Source organism: Monodelphis domestica, chromosome 1 (genome assembly GCF_027887165.1).
Source record: "Monodelphis domestica isolate mMonDom1 chromosome 1, mMonDom1.pri, whole genome shotgun sequence".
NCBI lineage: Eukaryota > Metazoa > Chordata > Mammalia > Didelphimorphia > Didelphidae > Monodelphis > Monodelphis domestica.
The window spans coordinates 479,412,284-479,434,324 of NC_077227.1; the positions used below are offsets into that span (position 1 = coordinate 479,412,284).

Here is a 22,041-nt window from a genome sequence, read left to right on the forward strand (position 1 = left end):
CAACTGGGCCAGTGCCCCTTAGGAGCCTGGGATCAAGGAGGCCTGGCTCTCCCTCCCAGTAGAATTTCACCATGGCTCTGTCTCTTTTTGCAGGAGTGCCACAGGGGAGGCCTGGCATGAGATCATGTTGTCGTGTCTCAGCAACCGTCCCTGTGACCCTGAGACCAAACTAAAAGATGAATGTGGGAGTGACTTTGCTTATTTTTACTTCGTCTCTTTCATCTTCCTCTGTTCCTTTCTGGTAAGTCTAGGTCACTATGTGCCTCCCCGCCTCCCTTACCACTCGGAAGCACCCTTCCCTTCCATCTGATCCTCAGACAAACCATTTGTAATCCAGCCACTCTCCCTGCATCTCCTGCTGGTTTCTAATTAGGGTTCATGTCACATTACCAGGCAGTTCCATTTTAAAAGCCTTTATTACTCTGGTGATCAAACCCTTTAATCCCAGAAGCAATCATTTGGTAATTAACTCATTGTGAAGGGTTTTCTTTCTCTTGTGGAAAGAGACTCATGCTTTTAATTACCAACTGTCTGCCAAGCTTCAGGGTGAATGGGGGGTCCTTTATCCTTTGGGAATGGGTTGGGGAGGGGCTTGAGAACACCCAAAGACTGCATTGCTTTCTTTTACCCCTCTGAATAGTTTGCCACTCATTTTCTAATAACTTGCCAATAGTGACACACTAATCTTTTTATACATATTCTACAAATTTGAACAACTTGGAATCTATGATTCTGGCAAGAGTTCATTTTGGGTAGCTAGATGGCAGAGTGAATAGAGTGCCTTGTCTCAAATCAAGAAGACTCATTTTCCTGAGTTCAAATCTGGCTTCAGACACTTACTAGTTTTGTGACCCTGGGAAAGTCACTTAACCTGTTTGCATCCATTTTTTTCATCTGCAAAATGAGCTGGAGAAGGAAATGGTAAAACCACTCCAGTATCTTTGCCAAGAAAACCTCTAATGGGATCAGGAAGGATCAGGACATAACTAAACAACAGCAACAACATAGATGGGAGTCCAAGGTGAGTTAAGAGTTGCCATTTGGATAGATCTCTTCCCATAGTTCTCTGGAAGAAGAAGTTTTATGGTTTGTGAAGGAAAAAAATAGTTCTTAAACTGAATCTGATTTTGTATTCTTGTTATTCTTCAGTTAACATTAACAACTTTTGTGCTCATAGAATCCCAACAGCAGTGAGGAACACCCAAGGGAATGCTGAATTTCTGACATGCTCTTTTCGAGTTATCTAATGCCTGAAAACTTCATGGCCCACTTTTTCTATGTCATCTTTTCTTATTTTCTGTAGATGCTGAATCTCTTTGTGGCTGTGATCATGGATAATTTTGAGTACCTGACTCGAGACTCTTCCATCCTAGGGCCTCACCATCTGGACGAGTTTATTCGGGTCTGGGCTGAATATGACCCAGCTGCATGGTACGTATATGCTCTGTATGTTCTCAGTGCTATGGAGGTGTCTGAAGGAGACAACATTGTTCCCTTAATCCATGGTGCTCAGAAATGGGGTTAAGCTTGACACTACTATTTTTAAAGGAAGGCTCCTCTTTCCCAAAGGGAATATGATTGAATACTATTTCAATAAGTGTTCTTTTTCCTCCTGGGCTCACTTAAAAACTCTGATGGTCATTCTATCTTGTGGTCGTCAAAATAAACAGGTTTGGGAATAATACACATACAGGTCCCTCTTCAACCCTTGAAATCTGATGTTGATAGACATCTCTTGATGATGTTCCTGTATAATCCACATCTACTTAGAGAAGGAGGTTCCTGTTGCCAAAGGAAATGTGTTCACTTAACTGGATCCCCAACATGATGGTGATGGAGAAAGTCTATTGAAAAATCATCCCACGACATGGAGTTCTGGGAGCTTTTTGTTTTGATGGGCATACACTTGCCAGGTGGCGCTGCTTCCCTTGTGGAAATTATAAAGAGCTTTACTTCTGAGTATTTGGGACATGAAGAACACTCTCAGGTGAAGTGAGACTCTTAGTGACCAAAATTGCTTTCCTTTTTCTACTTAGTTATCTAAGATAGAAACCTTTGTCACTCTCATGGACTTAAAGACAATTCAGGTTATCTCAAAATAGGTAGTCTCCCTGGGAATCCTTCATTTTTGCCTTGAGAAGTTTCCCTTTGGTGATACTAACTATAAAACTATCTATGTATGGTCTGGGATGGATGGATTTAAAGTAATGTGTAAAGCTTTTATAGGAGTGGTCAGTTAGTCCATCATGTTCCTTTGAAGTGAATCACTAGGTACCTGCTAGCACAAAGAGAATAGATTGACATTGAGCTGTGCTCTCAAGATCCTTTTGTAATTCATTTATAATATGGGATATTTCAAAGATTTCAAATAAACAGTTACATACCCCAGTCACAATGGTTGGGATCCCCATCACTGAGGAAGGTTAGAAAAAGAATATGGATTCATTCATGCATCAAGTATTGAGTGCCTATTTTGTGCAAAGCAGGACCTATGAGAACTATGGTTTGGCTCAAGGCTTCTCTGTTGGGTGAAGTTCTTCCCTTAGAGCCTCTGTGCACAGACCTGGTAAGAACTAAAGGAGAGAAGCATTCCCTAAGGGGAATGTGGGAAGGGGTGCCAAAATTACCATTGGCTCCCCCCCCCTCCACCCTGAATTCTCTCTCCCTTCTCCTGTCTGCACTCCTTTGCATGGCTATACTCAGCATCAGTCTATTCCCTAAATGAGTCTAATATTTTGAGAAAGAATTTGTTCTTCTATCTGCACTCCAAACTTTCTCCCAAGGAAGAATACTTTCCAGGGAGGAATGTCATAAAATTCCTTCTAGGCAGAAACTGATCCCCAGGGACAGTTAACCCAATCTCTTATTTCAAAGAACTGGAAGACTTTGTACTTTGTCACCCCCATAACTGCCATATCAGAATAATTCGTATTGGATAAGGAGATATCAGCCATGTGCCAAAAATCTCAAGCTATCTGGTAGCACCAGGATCTGTGGATAAGATCTGATGTTGAATATAGTCATGTCTAAGGGCCCTTGTGGCCTGCAATTACTCTTCTTTTTCTTTAGCTTTGTTTTTCTGTTTTTTTTTTACAACATTCTAAAAAAAAATTCAGGCATCAGATAGGGGGCTGTTGTGGCCAAACTAGTGTGGGTTTTGATCAGAAAAGTTTCAGAAGAGTCAGGAAGGCTCTTTGTGCCCCCAAATCATGGGTGGAACTGAAGTGTTGGAGCTCATAATCTTTCCAGGAAGGAAAATAAAATTTGCCTTGGAAATACTGAGCTCAGGGTTTTTTTTTTCTTCATTGTTTTACCTGTGTAACCAGTATTAGTAATGATAATGAAATAGGAATCCTGCATGAAAAGCAATCCAAAAAGACAATGGCACCTCTTAGTAGGAGAACAATATGGCATATCCCCAAAGGGATAAGTGTGTCCTCAGATTAGTTAATTTAAAGGAGAAACACTGTGTTTAGAAGGTTTGGAATTAGATTGAGAGAAACTCAGTGACAAAATGACTTGTCTTCATGTTTGGACTGACTTTACTAGCAACCAAGTTAATAGGCCAAGGTTTAATAATCATAAAAGCTGACATAAAGCATTTCATATTCATTATGTCATTTGGTCCTCACAAAACCACTATGAGATAAGTACTTCAAGTATTGTTATCCCCCTTTTATAGATGGGAAAACTGAGGCTGGAAGTTATTATGTGACTTTTCTATGGTCATACAACTATTAAATATGAGAGGTGGAATTTGAACCCAGATCTTCCTAACTTTAAGCTCAGCACAATTAACCCTATTCCATGATCCCTCTTTAGGCTTCCTAGGCAAAATGTTTTAGGTCTCTAGAGAGTTCTAAGAACAAGGTCCTTCTTGCCCTGGATTGTCCAGGTAGTTCTTGCAAGTATTTTGTCTGTTTCTTGGGGATACCTTGTTAGGGGAAAATAGGGACCCAACAATAGTTTTCTGAGAGTTGGATTAAAGGGATGACTCATGTCACAGTGAGGAAAGGGAAAGAAGAAAAACGCTCCAATACTTACAAAGAGTCAGATGAAGAAAGTCAGCCACAAGTCTGCCAAGGTGAAGACACAGGGATGAAGCTCCTGGCTAAAATACTATCCATGGGAACTGAGCCTTCTTTCATTCACTGACAGGCAGCTCCCCTTTAGATGAAAGGTTCAGCCATTTATTATAACAGATATTTATTGAGTGCCTGGCCACTATCCATACCAAAAACAAAACAAATAAAACAAAATAAAATAAAACAAATAAACAGATGATCTGTGAGTCCTGAAAAACCAAGACTGAGATTAGAAACTATCAAATTCTGGGGAGGGGGAAGGTGGACAAAGACTTGTTCCCCAAATCCCAAGTACTAGGACCTTCCCTCAAGGGAATAAGGAAATCACTGTAGGACCAATAAGAAGAAAATGTTCCTGGATGTAAAACACAACAAGCTCATTACTCAAAAAGATGTGGTACAGGTGAAAAGCATATGAAGCTTCACAACTGGCTTAGGTCATTTCCTTGATCATGGATCCTAATGGACTACTAAGGGAAGCTGGGGCTATCTGTGGTTGCCTCTAACTTGGTACAAGGCTACTACAGTGACCTCACCTTGTCTGATGGATGCTGGCCAGACAGGGGAGTGAAGAGGAAGCCTCCAGCCTGAGGGAGAGCCAGAGCTTTCACAACATTCAGGACCATGGACACAGGCATCTTCCTTTCCCTGGAGCTCACCTCTTGGTTTTTATCCCCCTAGTGAAACTATGAAATAGGAAAAGGTTTTAGAATTTTCAAAATAGCCCAAGGAGGGGAATGTCCTTAAGTGGAGGGGGTGGGGGGAAAGAGGAGAAAAATAGACTGCAGAAGCACAAGTCCAACATTGGAGGAGCAGGAGATGAAGTCTCCCTAGAGTCAGAATGGCTTGACTCCTTTCTGTGCCTTCCTCCTCCATCGACCAGACTGAGGTTTCCTGGTGACATTCATCCAGAGGGGACAGTAAAAGAATTCTTCCCATGGTCCTTTGCTCCCAGTCTAACTCTTGGATACACGGGGCTGGAAATGCTTGTGGCTGGAGCCAAGCACGCTGGAAGCCTGGCTCTCCCTTCCCTACCAGGCAAGATGAGGTGTCTTTTCTCCCTAATCCTAGCAGTCCCTTGGGTGGGGGCGCTGCCTCCCTGGTCCTCCTCCTTCCCCAACAGCCTCACAAGGTGCACACCTTCTCACGGGGGAGATGGGGGTGGGGTGGGGAGAGGGGAAGGGAGGGTCATCATGCCTTTGTTGTTGTAACATGTGACGTTTCCTTTCTAGTTGCCGGATTCATTATAAGGATATGTACAGTTTGTTGCGTTGTATTGCGCCACCCGTTGGCTTAGGAAAGAACTGCCCTCGTAGGTTGGCCTACAAGGTTTGCAACTTCAGAGAATCCATCCAGCATAATTTCTTTCCTACCCGAAATGCCAACAGTAGACAAAATAACCATGATGTGTCTGACCCCATGCCTGAGACAGGAATGACTGACACCTTCCTTTTTCTCTCCTCCCTTCCCTGTCCTGCCCCTCTCCCTCTGCAATCTAACTTCCTTGACGCTTTGTTTTCCCGTCTAATTTCCCCACTCCCAGCTGGCTGGAGACAGGCAGCCTTATGAGACAGTGCACCAGAAAGTGGCTTGAGGGTGTGGAGGGAGAGGCTGCTAGAGGAAGAAGCCTGGTCAAGGAAGACAGAGCTTTGATCCTCTGGATCATTGGAGATCCCAAGACAAGAAGACATTTATTTCCCTGCCTTCCTCCATCTCCTTCACACACACACACACACACACACACACACACACACACACACATGCACGCGCGCGTGCGCACACACCCCTGAAGTTTCTGCAGCTGGACAATAGTCTACATTCATATAAACTCATTGTGAGGTTCACACGGGCTATCCTCAGGATAGAAAGAGCCAGGCTGGCCTAATAACCTTTCCTCCTTGACCTCCTTGATTAGGTAGATTGCTGCTCCTGAAAAAGCCAAAGATGAGGAAAAACAGGTTAACAGCCTGGCTGTTGACATTGACCGTTAATTACAGATGAATCAAAGCACAGAACAAAAACCCAGGGCTTTGGCGCAGGAGGCTGAACTCTAGCCAAGAGATATGTTGTGGTCCAAATAGCATAATATTTCCTCTGGACTCTCCAGAGATGGGCTGGTACACTTTCTGAGGCTGAGGACCAACATTCTTCCCACTTTCCACTCCCCACACACTCAAAGAGGATCAGGTCTACAAGTCTTTACAGGAGCAGCAAACCTCCTGGCCCTGGTAGAAGATGGGACAAGTACCAGGAGGCTGATCAGAGCTGGAAGATTTTTAAAAGTCAAAAAAGATCGTGTATAACATGGTTTAGTCACCCTATCCCTCAGAGCAGTGAAAGTTTGGCTGGAACAGGAGGAAGTCAAAAAGGCCCTTAAGCAAATGCAGTTTCTCTGAAGCTCTTACACCCCAAAAGACTCAAGATTCCATGGTCTAGAACCTCTAAAGCTAGCACTCTGCATGGGCCACTCAGAGACAAGGCGGATGTTATCTCAGTTCTATGGCCCAGAAAGAATGGCAAGAAAACAAGAGGAGGTGGCTGAGTTCCTGGAGCATCATTGGCTCCTCTCCTCCTTGGTGTGCTGTAACAGAGCTGTCTTCATGCTACTCAGCTCTTCAAGACCCCTGTCAGGCCATCAGCTTGTAATTTTATGGGAGGGGGTCGATAAGTGAGCACAAATCTGCTCTCTGGGCCAGCCTCCCCTGGTCCCCTTCTGAGATACCTTCTCAGCTCAGCTCCACTGCAGGGTCCCTGTCCCCCTCCTCTTGGGTCTTAAAGCTCTACCATAGGGTTAGTGTTCCCTTTGTTTCCAAGGTCCACAAGGTCTCTGGTCTCAGAGAAGGTACTTTTGAGTTTGGCCTTGGTAATAGGGTTCTCTCTGTGAATTTACATTCCAATATGACTCCACTTTCCCCATTTCATTTGTGTTTTAAGAAAGGATTTTTTCTTCTTTTTTCCTTTTTTTTCCTTTTTCTTCTTTCTTTAGCCTTTAACCTTAATTGGAAGGAAATCTTGACCACAAAAAGAAATGGAAGTATTGGCTATGATTCTATGAGTCAGAGCTTTGTCTGTCCCATAACTCTGTCTACCAGCTCTCCCTGGCATGGTGAATACAAAGGTTTTTGGATTTGGCATTTTTAAATTATTTTTTTTAAAGCAAAATAAGAAAATAAAATTAAAAAGCCAACCTAGCCCACCCCTCCCTCATTCCTTTCCATGTCCATTTCCTTAGACATCAATCATCCCGTCCACTGCTGCAGGGATTAGAGCATCAAGGTGTAACTTCGACCTAGGGATCTCTCTGCGGAGACCAGGAGAATAGGGGGTTAGGGCTGGGGGAGGAGGGCGCTGAGAATGGGGATGAAAAAAAACCCACACAGCAGAGAAATCCCTCATTTTACCTACTTTTAATTTTTTTATGTTTTTAATGGAAAAAATTTGATTAACTGGATCTGTTTTCTTGTCTGCTTCCTCCCATTCCTTCCCTTCCCCTCCCTCCCTCCCTCCCTCACCTCTGTGCTGCCCTCCTGCCGCTGATGTCCCCTCCCTGCGGTGCCTCTGCCTCTTTCTGATTGGTTCCCAGTGGGCGCATCAGTTACAGTGACATGTTTGAGATGCTGAAACACATGTCCCCACCCCTCGGCCTGGGAAAGAAATGCCCTGCTCGAGTTGCCTATAAGGTAGACCTCTTCTCCCTCCTCCCCCCCTCCACTTCCCCACTCCCTCCTTGGAAAGCTTCTTGTGCTGGGGTTAGCACTGGGGCCGCCTGCTTCCCAGTGCTCACACATTCAGGGTGCACTTCCTGGGCCACCATCATCTCCAGTTAAGAGTCAGCCCCTGAGGCGACGGGCATTTCCTGACCCATCTGGGGATCTGTGGTGTGTCCATCTGTCTGTCTCTTTGGCTGTATTTGCACCCAGCTCTATCATTGTCTCTTTCTGTATCTTCCTGCCTTCTTCCCAGTCTACTTGGGAGAAACCCTTACCCGAGGAGGAGTCTCATCCTCTTGTCTGGAAGTTTAGATGCTGATGGTGATAACTGAGTGGCTAGAGAAGCGGTGGTGACTTGGGCAAGTACAAGCCGAGTCTCAGGCACTCTCCTGTCCTTCTTTGACTCCTTTGCTAGGCATGAGAGTGATTCTTGAATGACTATGTGACCCCAATCTAGAGTTTTAAAAATGAAGTCCCATTAAGGTCCCTGCAGGAGACTGCCATTTTTCCTATACAATGGGAGTGGTGGAGGCTTACCTGTAAGTGGCCCCCAAATGTTGGGAATCACTGGCCTTCGTTATCCATCCCTCTACCCCCCCTCATGCTCCAAACCCATCCCTTCTCCCAAATGGCCTAAACCAAGTCTGCACAAAAGCTTTGTAACTACATGCACACTTAACCGGGATGCTTCCTGTGCACTTATACCCAATCCTTTATTTCCATAGGCTACTATATTAGGCCCTACTCTCAGCCCCTATATTAAGCTCCTGTGAATCCCCCAAGCCCTTTGGAGTCTCTTTTTATTTTCCAGGTCAATGGCACATAATAGTGGAATATCCTGCAAATCTCTTAGGAGAAGCTGTCTCTGCATCTAGAGCAGTCAGTGAGGTGCACACTTACTTCCTGGCCCCGGAGTCTCTAAATGAGACTTGTCCTACAGTAGCATTTTTCTAGAAAACCTACAGACTTCAGTGCTGGGCTATAAAAGTACAACTCAAGGCTCAAATAAAGAACAAGAAGGCCTGGGTTTGGGCTGCCTGTATAGGGAGCCTTGCTAGTATCTGGGTTCTTTCTTGTAGGGAAGAAGAAGGTGTCTTTGGGAGGCAGGTTTATGTGTTCTCTGTCCTACCTGCTCCCATGGAACATCTCCACCCCTAATATATGTAGATGCCTTGACTCTAGCTCCACAGTGCAGGATGACTACTCTGGACATTCCTTTGAGGTCTTTGCTTCTACTTTCCTATTACTGAAAATAAGGGAAAAATTAGGAAAGAAAAACACAAAAAACAACAAAACAAATGGACGTAAGCAGCTGAGGCTAGGTATAAAAGCTCACCAAGGACTTAAAGGAAATTTATCTTTCCTTGATTACCCTTGCAAGGCACAGCTATCTATATCATTCGGTTCATGCAGTAGACAGAATGCTGGGCTTATATATAGTCAGGAAGATCTGAATTCAGATCCAGCCTTAGATACTAGCTCTGTGCTTCTGGGTAAGTCACTAAACTTCTGCCTCAATTTCCTCGATTATAAAATGGGGTCTCCCAGAGCAATTTTGAGGATTAAATGAAATAATATTTATATAGTGCTTAGTAAATACTTATTTCCTTCCTAGCTTTCCTCTGGAAGGAAGTCACTTTGCATAGCTGGACTGTGAGGCTCTATCCATCTTTGAGTATGGCTCCTCAAGAGTGGGAGGCCTTAAGAGGACAGCTGAGCCTTGCAAGGGCCCGGGTTCTTTCTTCTGGCAAATGAAAAGAATATTCCTGCAGGATGTGTTTGTCCCCTCTCCTGACTGTGGCTCTAGCACTTCCCCACCCCAGGTCTATCTATGGTAGATTCTAGTGCCCCAAAGTTCCAGCTAGCTCTAGGTGATTTTGGCCCATCCATTTAGAAACAAGAACACAGACAGGAACATTGACTTCCCCAGGAAACACTCCAAGGACAGCCAAAGTGCCCCAGTTTGAGTTTGACCTAGAGGGTCTTTGTTCCCCACTCTCAGCAAGCTCCTGGTGCCTATTCCACCTGACTTTTTCAGGGTGAACCCCAATGAAGGGCTCAGCTCCGAGGTTATCATACCTGCTTGCATGAGTGAGCAAGCAGGCATTGCAGAATTCACGCCACCTTTACCCCAGCAGCCTCTGTCTTCAGGATGATAATGGCTTCACCTTAGCCCCAACCTCTCTCAAGCCCAGGCTTCTGGGAGGTGCCGGGTGGGGTGCTCAGGTCTTCCCAATCTCCCCACTCCCCCCCCAAAAAACCAAATGAATCTGTAACCAGACTCCCTGCCCACAGCCCTGGAACTGAGCTCCTAGGCTCTTCTGGACTGGAGAACCAAGTCAGGCTTTAGGCTCTGCCTCTTGTCTGCTTTCTTTCACCTCCTGGCCAAGGCTTTGATCCTCTTGCCTTCCTCCACTTTCAATGATTCTCTTCTCCCTCTGCCAGCTTGTGTTGTTCCCTTGTACTCGCCTCTGTCTGTCCTGGTGCTCCCCATGTGTCTTTGTGTTTGGATCCCTGTGTCTCTGGTGACTGTCTCAGTGCAGCTCGTGTGGTGGTTCTTATATGTCACCAGCCTCCCTCCAGGAGGCTGATGCTTTTTACTTTCCTCTCTCCTCAGCTAGTCAGAAGCAGGCCCTGCGGCAGAGTTGGCGTGCATGGGTCTTGATGCTTGTCTTGTAATGCCTGCATGTAAGTGTCTTTGACCTCATTCAGAAGCAGGAGAGCTCCATCCATACGAACTGGGGAGGCCAGCAGGGGATGCTGCAGAGTCGTGGAAAGACCAGGAAAATGGCAAAAGAGAAGGGAAGATATTTAGTAAATCATGCACCACCCCAACCTAGCAAACAAATCCTAACCTGGATCAGCCCTTCCCTTCCTCCGGTCTTTCCCTACCCCCTACTCCAAGAGACTCATCACTGAATGTCGCTGAAATCAGAAGACTCTTCTGTTCACGAGGCATGCCTTCATGAGCCTGAGCCAAGTGAGGGATGAGCTGTTTGCAAGGCTGGGTTTGTTTTTTAGGGTCTCCAGGGACCAAAGAGGGAGTCCGGCTCAGTAGGTAGAGGAACTGAGTCTGTTTCTGAGGAAATGGTGAAAGGGGAAGCTTTCCCTAGCAGTCAAAAAGTATTTTCCAAAGAGGATGGTATGGAAAGTAGCAAAATTCTTGGCTTCCAAGCATTGCTGTTGGAGAGGATGCCTGCCCATGGAGTATGCAGATTGTCATGGCAGATGAATTAACTAGAATTTCCAACAGCAAGCAATGTTGAGATAAATATATTTGGTCTACATAATATTCTTTCATGGAAAACATTTTTAATAGACTAGTTATTTCAATGATTAGTGTGTTCTTCAAGTAATAATGTCCTTTATTATCTGCCGGTTGGGTTATTACCATTCCTTTAAAAGCTTCCATAAAATGCTTAACCTACATGCTTGGAAAGCCCTTTGGATTAGTGGGAGAAAGCTTAACAACCAGAATGAAAGCTAGTCATACCTCTGATTATAATATCATAGAATGTCGGAGCTGGAAGAGACCTTGGAGATCATATAGTTTAACTCCCAAATTTTATGGAGAAGGAAACCAAGGCCCAGAGTTGCAGTAACTTGCCCAAGGTCACACAGTAAGTTGCAGAGATCACTTTATTGTAAGATGCTCTTATGGATTCTAGTTGGATTTCATCCTTTTATTTGATGTATTCAGCCCATTACCTTCACCCATAAAAAAGCATGAGCTTTTAGCCTTATTATACATTGCTCCCCTGTGTGTTTCTCAGTGTGTAGATAGAGTTCTGGTCCTGGAGTCAGAAAGACTTGAGTTGACACCTAGCCTCATATATTTGCTAGCTATGTGACCTAGGAAAAGTCACTTAACTTCTGTTACTTCTGCTTCTTCATCTATAAAATGGAGATAATAATAGCACCTACGTCGTAGGGTGGTACTAAATGAAATAATATTTATAAAGTGCTTTTCAATCTTAAAGCATAAATGCTAGTGATTATTCATGCATTTTATCAGTCCAGCCAAGCTGGGCTTCTTCCAGTGCCTCACACATGACACTCCATTTCCTTTCTCAGTATTTTTGCATAAGGCCATCTCCCACACCTGGCATGCACTCCTTTCCCACATATCCCACTTAGAATTCCAGGTTTCCTTAAAAGCTCAGCTCTGGCACCAATTATAAGAGGCCTTTCCTAATTCCCTTAGTTTTTAGTGCCTCTCTCCTACAAAAAAAAATCATAATTGTACTTTGAATTAAGAGAGACAGAAACAAAGAAAGTCATAGAGAGAAAAAGAGATACAGACACAGAGAGAATCTCAGACTTTTCTGACAGTCTTAGCTGCTTAGAAGGGGTATGCCAGGACTTCTGTAAAAGCTCCTTAGGCTCCTTCTTCCTCTGCCCTTGCCTGCCGGTTTGTGGTTGTTGCAGAGATTTTCTCACCCCAGGTTTCCAGGCCATGAATAAATTCTCTGAGGCAGCAGCTATTGTGCTAGCAGCTAGGTGGTGTAGTAGATAGAACATGGGTCTGGAGTCAGTAAGACCCAAGTTTAAATTCAGCCTCAGACACTTACTAGCTCTATGATGCTGCCTCAGTTTCCTCATCTGTAAAATGAACTGGAGAAGGAAATGGCAAACCACTCCAGTATCTTTGCCAAGAAAATCCCAAATGGGATCACAAAAAGTTGGACAAAATTGAAATAACTCAACAATAACAACAAAATCTTCTTCGAAATGGCCAAAGTAAAGGCTCCATATGAAGCACTGAATGTGCTCGCTTCCTCCTAGGTGTTTAGTCCTCTCCTATCTCAAGGCTAGGAGCCCACCCAGGACCTGCTAAGCCATGACTCCAAAGGGGAGGAATCTACCTTTGCTTACCCCATGGAAACCAGTGCTGTAGGTGACAGGCCAGGATGCTAAGTCATTCCTTCACTGTCAGCAGGGGCATCAGACCAGACCTCCATTCCCCACACTTGAGGGAGCCTCTGGAAAAGGAAATGAGTCAATGGTATGGACAGTACTGATTGTCCCCTTTATGAGCTCAGGGCTCTCCTGGCAAGTTCATTTCAATGGCTTCTTATAGAAGATACAAAAGACACAAAGGAAAATATTAGCTTGGGGGTTGAGGAAACTTACATTCTGGACCTTGTTCTGTTCTGCAATAGCTACATTATCTTGTAAGTTACTTTTCTTTGAGCCCCAATTATCCACTCTGTAAAAAGAGGAGATTGAAGTAGACAAACTCTAAAGCCTTTCCCAGCTCTGGCAGATACGTCTGGTAGAGTTTTCGCCAAGGACCTTTCCCCAGGCCCACTTCAACAACCACCTTTTGTTGAAAAGTTCCTGTTCTATTAGCCACCATCAATCAGCAATATGTGCTAGATACTGTGCTTGGAGGTGGAGGGACAGAAAGCCCAAGTGAAAATCCTTGTCCTCCAAGAACTTAAATTCTAGTAAGAGAGATCTCATGCATGTATAGAAGTCTATAGATAGTATACATGAACCGAATTGTTTTGGGAGGAAGAGCCACTAACAACTGAAGGAAGCTGGAGAGGATTCATGTAGAAGCAAATCATTGAGTGAATCTTGAAGAAAACCAGGTGAGATGAGAGAAATGATTCAGATCCCAGGCTATAAGGCTGTGCAGGTCTAGTGACCTGGAGCAAACATTAGACTCTAATCCCCATCCATTCATCCAACAGTCTGTCAGTCACCCTTATTCATTCCTATGGAAGGGAAATCAAGCAGGGTAGGAAGAGATGGTTACTGTGTGGGACTGATCTCTGACTAGAGTTCATTAATGGCTGACCTAGAGACAGAATCCAGGGCTACCTCCCTCTTGTCTGTAGTCCTGGGCCAGAGACCCAAAGTTTTTTGACTGAAAGACAGACAGAACAGACATACAATATTTAATAAGCATTTACTATGTGCCAGGAATTATGAAGTGAGGAAGTATGCCAGACCACAGAATTCAGAAAAATGATATCTGAGGCAGGGAGGGGGGTAGGATAGAGAAACAAGGATCAACAAGGATCACCTCTTTTTCCTCTTTTTAGGCTTATATGGTCTGTAGCCAAGTACTGAGTTGGTAGAAAGTCTCTTCAGCATAGTTTGAGGCAGGCCAGAAAGAGTGGAGTATTCACAAAGCAACAATAGATGGAAGTTTATGAAGTTTGGTCTCAGGGTCCCAGGAAGGAGAAGCTCTGGCTTTCAAGAGTCAGTGTAGCCATTCACATAAAATGGTAGAGACACATGAGCAGTAATTTATTATTTCAATAAGGATTTTATTGGGAGATCATTTCCAGGTCATAGTGGAGGCCCTGAATTGTTGATTCCAACCCTGCCAACCATACCTGCGTTCTGCCATCACGTAGAACACAGGTTCTTCTGCTTCCCCCTCTTTCCAACATCCATCCTAAAAGAAGGATGACCTTTCTTCCCTTCTCTCACCAAAGTAGCTCCCTGTGTCTGTTCAGATGAAGGTTGTGGAGACAAGAGTGGGGAAGGGACTCTCAGGCAAGCATGACTGTAACTTGTGAAGCTGCTTTACCTGTACAGGAGGCAGCCAAGGGATGTGTTTCCAATGGCAGCATTCCAAAGAGTTCTTTCAGTGTGCATCATACCTGGAGGTTTTCTGGGAACAGGCTTCAGGGCCTGACCAAGGTACTAAGGATAGTGGATGCAAGTTAGGGTGGAAAGTGGAAAGAGAACCCTACTTCTCTTGACGCCTTGGAAGTGCCAGCTGGTCCCTACTCAGGGATTATTCTTTCTGGCTGACAGCATGTGGAACCTCAGAGACAAGGGCTGACACTAGGCAAGGTGCCAAGAGCTTCAGGAAAAGAAGAACCTGGGCGACTCTTTGGCCCCTATTCATTGGCAAGAAGGTAGATGTGGTTGTAGAGAAGGGGGTGTCAGGGGAAGTTCATCTAGAGCATTTATGGAAATTGATAGACATATAAGGTCTAAGTCAGCCACAAACCCACCAGCTAGGCACAGTTAAGTAAGCTATAGTCTCAAGGCTTTTTCAAATAGGCAGGCTGATTTGGCTCTTTTAGAGGCATCCTGGAAAGATTCCAGGAAATGTCTGAAAAGCAAAACAGATGCCAAAGGAGAATATCCCCTGATGCTCCTAAGGCCATATTCCAAGAGAAAAACCAAGGCCCACTGTGTCAGCTCCTGGCCCACCCCAGGATGGAGCTCTCCTGACAGAAGTTAGGATTCATCTGCTTATTCTTCACGCCCATGCATCTTCTGTCTCTTTCCATCCCTAACCTTCTCTCTCTCACTGAAGTGGGACTCCTTCAACCTCCTGCAGTAAGTTAACCATTGGATTGCACAGAATATTGACTGTATGTGTTCTAACCTTTTGTGCGCTGAGAGGCCAGGGCCTGTTGCCTGGGGGACCCCTCCCCATTGGATACATTAAATTGGAACTTTGCCAGCATTTCCGATTGGGTCTGAATACCCAGGACAGAGAAGCTTGTTTTCCTAGCCCCCAGTGGGGAGGGGGCAGCCATCTCTGACATCTGCTCCCTGGCCCAGCAGAGGGAAAAGATTGGGTTAGGGCCATGTCCTGTAGCTGCCACTGGAGCCTGCCATTTCTTAGGCTGGGCCTAGATCATGAATGAAATGAGTTATGAGGCCTGACATCTCTAAGGCTTTCCCCAAGCATATCCCAGCTAAAAAGGATCCTTCCCTTGAACACTAAATGGGATGGGGTAAGGAAGGGCCTGTGGGTTAGGAGGGGGCAGTGGCCAAAATGGGCAGAGAAAATGTAGAGCTAGGGACCGAATTTGACAGCATTTTCCTTTCTCTGTGTCCCCTTCACTCCCCCACTCCAAATATTAAATGCTGCTGATTTGAAGTTCAAATTCCTTAAAGAAATTCTGCTGTCGGCATGGCAGATATGAAGGGCTACCCTGGAAAGGGGTCTGAGAATCATTCATTTGAACTGATTCTGGACTTCCGTTCAGGTTATTACCAAGAGAGCAGCCAAGAGGATGATCCAGATTAGCTGTCTTGGAGGCCAACGAACAAGGTTCCCCACGGGGCCTCCCCCTTGGCCCACAAGTGCTGGGCCAGACAGCAAAGCTGGGATAGTGACCTCATTTCTCAGATGTGTAGGACTCTTGCTGCCCGTCATCTTGCCTCCGGAAGAGACTCACTCCCTGGTGATGGGGAGGATGACGTCCGAATGAGCTCAGTTCTGCAGGAAGGCTCAGGGTCTGGGCCTTCAGTTGAGGAGCCAACCCTCCTCTTACAAAGCTGAAACCTGGCGGTTTCTCCGGGGTGACTTGACTCCACACACGCTCTCTGGGTACAGGGATTAGCAGTCCTCTCTGGGTTGGGCATGGGGTCCCCAATGGAAACAGAAAAGAAGCTATTTTGGGCTCAGTGCACCATGCAGACTGCTTCCACAAGGCCTGAAGGAGCTGTCTTCTAAGAGACCCGCAGGTGACCTGGCTGGACAAATCCTTGGGGAAAGGGTCAAATCCTTTTATTTAATGGACGTTTTCTTGTTGATTAACACTGACCCCAAGATCCCAAGGATCAGTTCATATACCTCCTGTAGGTTACAGGCTATCCTGCCTACCCCAGGGCCAGCATCCTCAGGTCGTAGGCTTCCTTTATGCTTTATGCTTTTCTCCTATTCTGATCTCTGGGCTATTGTGGCCTGGGAAATGGGTAGAGCTTTCTCTAGATTTGAGCTGTTTGGAGGCTCTTGTAAGAAGGATTAGATAGATGAGTTCTGCTTGGTTGCCCAATAGGGCAGAATTTAAAACAGTGGATGAAAGTGGCAAAAGGGGAAGATTTCAGTTTGATACAGACAAGCTCCAAACAATTAGAGGTGTCAGGAAGTGGTGTGGGCCACTTCCCTGTGCCTAAAGCTCTTATACACAGAGAAAGGATTCCTGCTTCCTCCTAGAGTAGATGATCCCTGACATCCCTTTCCGTCCTGAGCTGCCATGATTCTTCCTAAAGTCATGGGAAATCATCAAGCAGGGATCACCTCCCATAGTCTCCCTGCAAATGGTCGTCTGTATCTTTTCTGGCTGAGATAGATCTTTCTGAATCCTGCCGCCCCAAGGAATGAGTTGTGCCTGGGAGGTTTGACAGGCAAGTTTTAGTTCTGAAGGCAGCAGCCTGGCTCAAGGAGCACGGGGAGATCATTCTGGGAAAGTCCTCTTAGGTGTAGGGGTGGTGCTAACAATCCCCATTCACTTTGGGGGGGATAAGGGACCTTGTATCCACTTGTGGACCACCCCCCATCTTGATAGAGAGTAGCTTCTGTGCAAAAGAACCGCCAGGGGCCAAGGATAAGGGTAAGGCAGAGCAGCTTGGTCATGTTGTTGCATAGGTCACTGGAACAAGCTGAGGCTTAAGGCCCTGTAGCTTCCTCTGTGACTGCCTGGAAACCTCATTTCTTCTGCCTGTGGAGAAATGAGCCAAGCCAAGAAGAGTTAGCCATGGAAGCAGGGAGGGGGGAGCTAGAAGGTGGAGGGGTGAGGGGGCATGCCAAGTCAGCCCAAGGCGAGGGGCACAGAGGCTCCCCTTCGACGCCCAGCACCCAGAGAGGGCAGGGACGTCCTGTCCAGCCAGGGGTTCGGGCTCTCTGCAGTGTCACACTGTTAGGGGCTAGCGACAGAACTCCTGGCTTTTCCTTCCCCTGTGCAGTGGAGGCAGAAGAGGACATGAGTGCCTGAGCCTCAAGGTAGGCCTTTGCCAGGATCAGAGAGCTTGAGGGAAGGGAAGGCACAGCTGAGAGAGCAGAGACTTGGCCTGTGTCCTGGGGAAGCTCTCTTCTCGTTAGGTCTCCTTTGATGGGAGCCTCGCTTGCCTTTTGATGAGAAAAAAAGCTAAGTTTAAATCGGTCCTGGTTTGGCCTGAGAAATCAGGCTGGCTTTGAGGGAAACTAGGAATGCTGGCAAACTTCCCCCCCTCTACTTAGCTCAGCCCCCCGTCATTCCCTCCTGGGAGACGAGGGCAGGCCACAAGCGCACCAAAGCTTAACCTTTCCTAAGCCCTCAAGCCAGCAGTGGGGAGGGGGAGGGGAGACAAGAGGGTGGCTGGCAGGCCGGGCCCTCATCCTGACCCACACTTGGGTCTCTCCTCAGCGCCTGGTGCGAATGAACATGCCCATTTCCAATGAGGACATGACTGTGCACTTCACTTCCACCTTGATGGCCCTCATCCGGACGGCTCTGGACATCAAACTTGCACCAGGTGAGGAGGTAAAAGGGCTGACACCCTGAGGAGGGTTGAAATCAGGAGCCACACAGTATCTGCCTTCATTCTTGCTCAAGCACAGCCTGAGAAGAGGACTAAGCTGTGCTCCAAGCCTTGAATCTCTGACAAAAGCAAAAGTTCACTTTATTCTCCAGGAAGAGCACTATAAGCCAAGACAGCCAGGTACACAGTGAGATAGACACAGTTCATTTTTTAAAAGCGTAATACTGTTTACTTTGCTTCAAAAGACATTTCAGCATTCTAAACATGCAAAAAAAAAAAAACCCAAACCCCAATGTTCCAAATTGTGCTTAAACACAGGCGTTTTCTTTTTTCCTTGCATCATTGGCCTGGCTTTCTGTTTGACGGATACAAGGCAGAGCCCTATGGTTTTCCCACTTAAAACTACTGCACTTCAACTAAAAAGAACAGACAGAGTTCTTGCCGTCATGGCACTTGTAGTCTAATGGGGGTGGTGGCATGCAGAAATATCTATAGAACACAATAATATATAATTGTGTAAGAGAAGTACAGAACAGAGTCTAATATGTGGAGAGTGGAGAGACTGTTACTAAGAGGGAAGAGGTTCTGGACAAAGTGGCATTTGAGTTGGGTTTTAAAATATGGGTAAGAACTCAAGATAGAGGGAACAGGAAGACTCCCGGGCCTGTCTCAGGACTTCTGTCCCCTGTACCCCCAGAAGAAGACCTTCCTTCTTCCTGCATGACCTGATTAAGACATTCACAGGAATAACGGCCAAGCCCTTCCAAAAAGAGAATAACCACATTATTTTTCCATTAGTTCTTAAACCATGTTGAGTCAGAAATATATTTCTGCCTTTATTGTGCTTCCAGCCTTGCTATTTATTCACTGTGCTTGAAGCAATAAGAAAAGCTAATTTTCTGCACAGGGCTTCCAAGTCTGTGGATACGAGGCTTATGAGAAACAATTAGAGAATGATTTGGAGAGTGGTGAAGTGCTGGGTTCTGACATACTGAATTCAAGGCTATAAAAGTTCAGAGAAAAAGAGCTCAGTGTGAGCCAAAGATACATATGGAAGAAAGGAAGAAGAAATGGTTTGGGACACTGTCGTTCTTCTTCTTGGATCACCTCCCTGGGAGCACTAGGCAGAAAAGACATGGGAGGATAAAAGAGATTCCCTCAAAATCTACAAAGCCCAGATTGAGAACTTGGGCTAACTTTCAGCTTAGCATTTGATCATGACGGTACCCAAGAAACCTAGAAAAGGCCTGGGCTGTGGCAGTCTGTACAACTGGAAATGCCTCTGGCTTCCCCTCTTCATTTGCTGCCTACCTTTTCTCATTATTTTCATTTCCTAAGTGGCTGCTGGCCCTTTACCTTATTCTGGCCAAGGAAAGTTGTTGGGCTTTCGAGATCATCTAATGAGGATGCTATGCCTACAGTGCTCCTTGCCTCGTGAAAGGGTGGGATATTGTCCCTGAGAGAAATACTGTTCACAGGGAAAGACAAGTAATGAATGAACATGGCTAGAAACTAACACACACCACCTAGATGAGGGAAAATACAGATTTCAGTTCTGTCTCTATAAAACACTAACCTTTCAGGTGGGGAACTAAGAGGCGAGCCAAGAATACTTTCTATGTTTTGAATCCAACCCTTTCTCACCATTCCAGGGCTTTATTATCAGCCTTGTATTAGCTTCCTAAACCAGTCCTCCCACATTCAAATTCTCCCCCTTTTTACACATGCTTCACAGGCTGACCGATTAATCTTCCTGATGTGTGGCTTTGATAATATCACTCCCCTGCCTAGAACCCTTATGCCTCCCCAGCACCCACAGGATAAAGTCCAAACCTGTTGGTTTGGGACTAAAGGCGCTTCACAGTTTGTCTACAATTTAACTTTCCAGCCTTATCTCATATTATTTCCCATCATTGTACTCTCCACTCTAGCCAAACTGCATTGCATTGACATTCCTCATACACCTTTCTGCTTTCTTGCCTCCTGTGTCATTCATTGTTTATGCTTCTTCCCTCACGTGAAATACCTTTTCTCCTATATCTTTCTGTTGAAATGCAATCCATCATGTATTTATGCCATCCTTGCAGGCCTAGATCACATAATACCTTTCCCCTGAAGGCTTCTTTGATCACCTCAAGTGCAAGTGATCAGTCATTATCTTTTAGCACTTTGTGCCTCAAAAATGGCATTTGTCAGAATTAGTTTTGAATTCTTTCTCCTCTTAGATTGTGAGCTTCTTGAGTGCAGGGATTCTTTCTCAAAAAGAAATATTTTTTATTTATTTTGTTAAATATTTCCCAATTACATTTTTTAAAATTTGATTTCCTAATTCTCTCCCTCTCTCCCACTCCTCCCCTGCCCCTTGAGAAGGCAAGCAATCTGATACTGATTATATATGTGAAATCATGCAAAACTTATTTCCATATTAGTCACATTATAAAAGAAAACAATAGACACAACCCCTCAATAAAAATAAAGGGGAAAGTCTACTTTAATCTAATGCAAGGATTCTTAATGTCCCCTATAGCACAGAGCAGTGCCTTCCACTCAGCAGATATTTAATAAATACTCATTGAGTGATCTAAGGAACCTTTCTCTTCCTCTCCCTCTCCTTGCTTTGGATCTATAGCTGGGATGAAACAACATCAGTGTGATGCAGAATTGAGGAAGGAGATTGCATCTGTTTGGGCTAATCTGCCCCAGAAGACACTGGACTTGTTGGTGCCACCACATAAACGTAAGTAAAAAGATACAGCAGCCAGACTGCCCCTACCCACCCACCCACCCCCAGCCATTTAATCTCCTCCCTCAAGAGTCCTTGCCAAGGATAATCTAAGAAGAAAGAGAGATATAGGGTAAGGAGTAGAAGAAAGGGATGTGGGGAAAATGGGAGATGAAGATCTTTGAGGGAAGTTTGATCTGGAGCAGTGGCAAAAGTCAGAATGGACATCCTTTAAGCTACTGACCAATGGTGTAGTTATTGCTTTTGGAATGCAGGTCTTCTATAACCTTGCTCCTTTGTTAATACTGTACATATAGTCTTTAAAAAACCCTTACCTTCCACCTTAAAATCAATAGGTTTTAAGGCAGAAGAGTGGTAAAGCCCAGGCAGTAGCAGTTAAGTGACTTGCCCAGGGTCACCCAGCTAGGAAGTATCTGAGGTTAGATTTGAACCCAGGACCTCCTGTCTCTAAACCTGGCTCTCAATCCACTAAGCCACCCAGCTGTCCCCTCAACAATTTACTTCTGAGCAATGGGTAGTGAGTGCTAATCTTTCTCACAACCAAGGTTCAATCTAGACCTTCATAACCTCAAAACTGTATATACTAGTAGACTCCTAGTTGTCCCAACCTCTAATCTCTCTAATATACTCTATAAGCATTAGCCTTGAAAAGCCCATTTTCATCCCATTAACTTCCCCTGCTTAAAAGGTGTATCCTTGTTATCCATTTTATTGTCCCCCAAAGTCTTAATGTTCAAAAATCCTGGGCAAGTCATTTGACCCCCATTGCCTAACCACTCTTCTGTCTTGGAACCAATGCAAGGTTCCAAGACAGAAGGTAAGGGTTTATAAAAAAAGAAATAAATTGTCCTATATGGATAGATGGTAGCCTAAAAGAAAGATTAGGAAGTGGACTTGAGATTTCTACCAGTATAAGGAATTCCCTCAACCACCATAAGCTATCACCTGCTCTTCAACTTAAAGATTTAAAGAATTGCCTAGAATGCTGAGGGTTTAAGTGCCTTGACCAAAATCAAACTACCAGCATGTATCAGAGAGGGACTTAAATCCAGGTTTTCCTGGCCCCAAAGAATGCTCTCTATGTGCTATGCCTTTAGCCATCTTGAAAATGAAATCAGTTGAAACAACTTGAAATGTTCAGTTCATAGAGGAGATGATTTAGGGTACTTGGGGGTGGGACATGATGACATGTGATCACTATCTTTGGGTTTTTGAAGGTCATGGGTGGAGAAAGGATTAGGCTTGTCCTACATGGCTCCAAAGGATACAGGGTAAA

The 22,041-nt window shown here is 45.1% G+C and overlaps 1 protein-coding gene across 1 annotated transcript in view; it reads left to right on the top strand.

Moving 5' to 3' along the window:
* CACNA1B (calcium voltage-gated channel subunit alpha1 B) overlaps positions 1–22,041 on the top strand; it is a 268,165-nt gene that overhangs the window by 224,090 nt on the left and 22,034 nt on the right. The window contains 5 exon segments of the mRNA XM_056812766.1: positions 94–241; positions 1,304–1,431; positions 7,669–7,765; positions 17,908–18,016; positions 20,652–20,759. Of these exon segments, the coding sequence (XP_056668744.1) occupies positions 94–241; positions 1,304–1,431; positions 7,669–7,765; positions 17,908–18,016; positions 20,652–20,759 (590 nt within the window).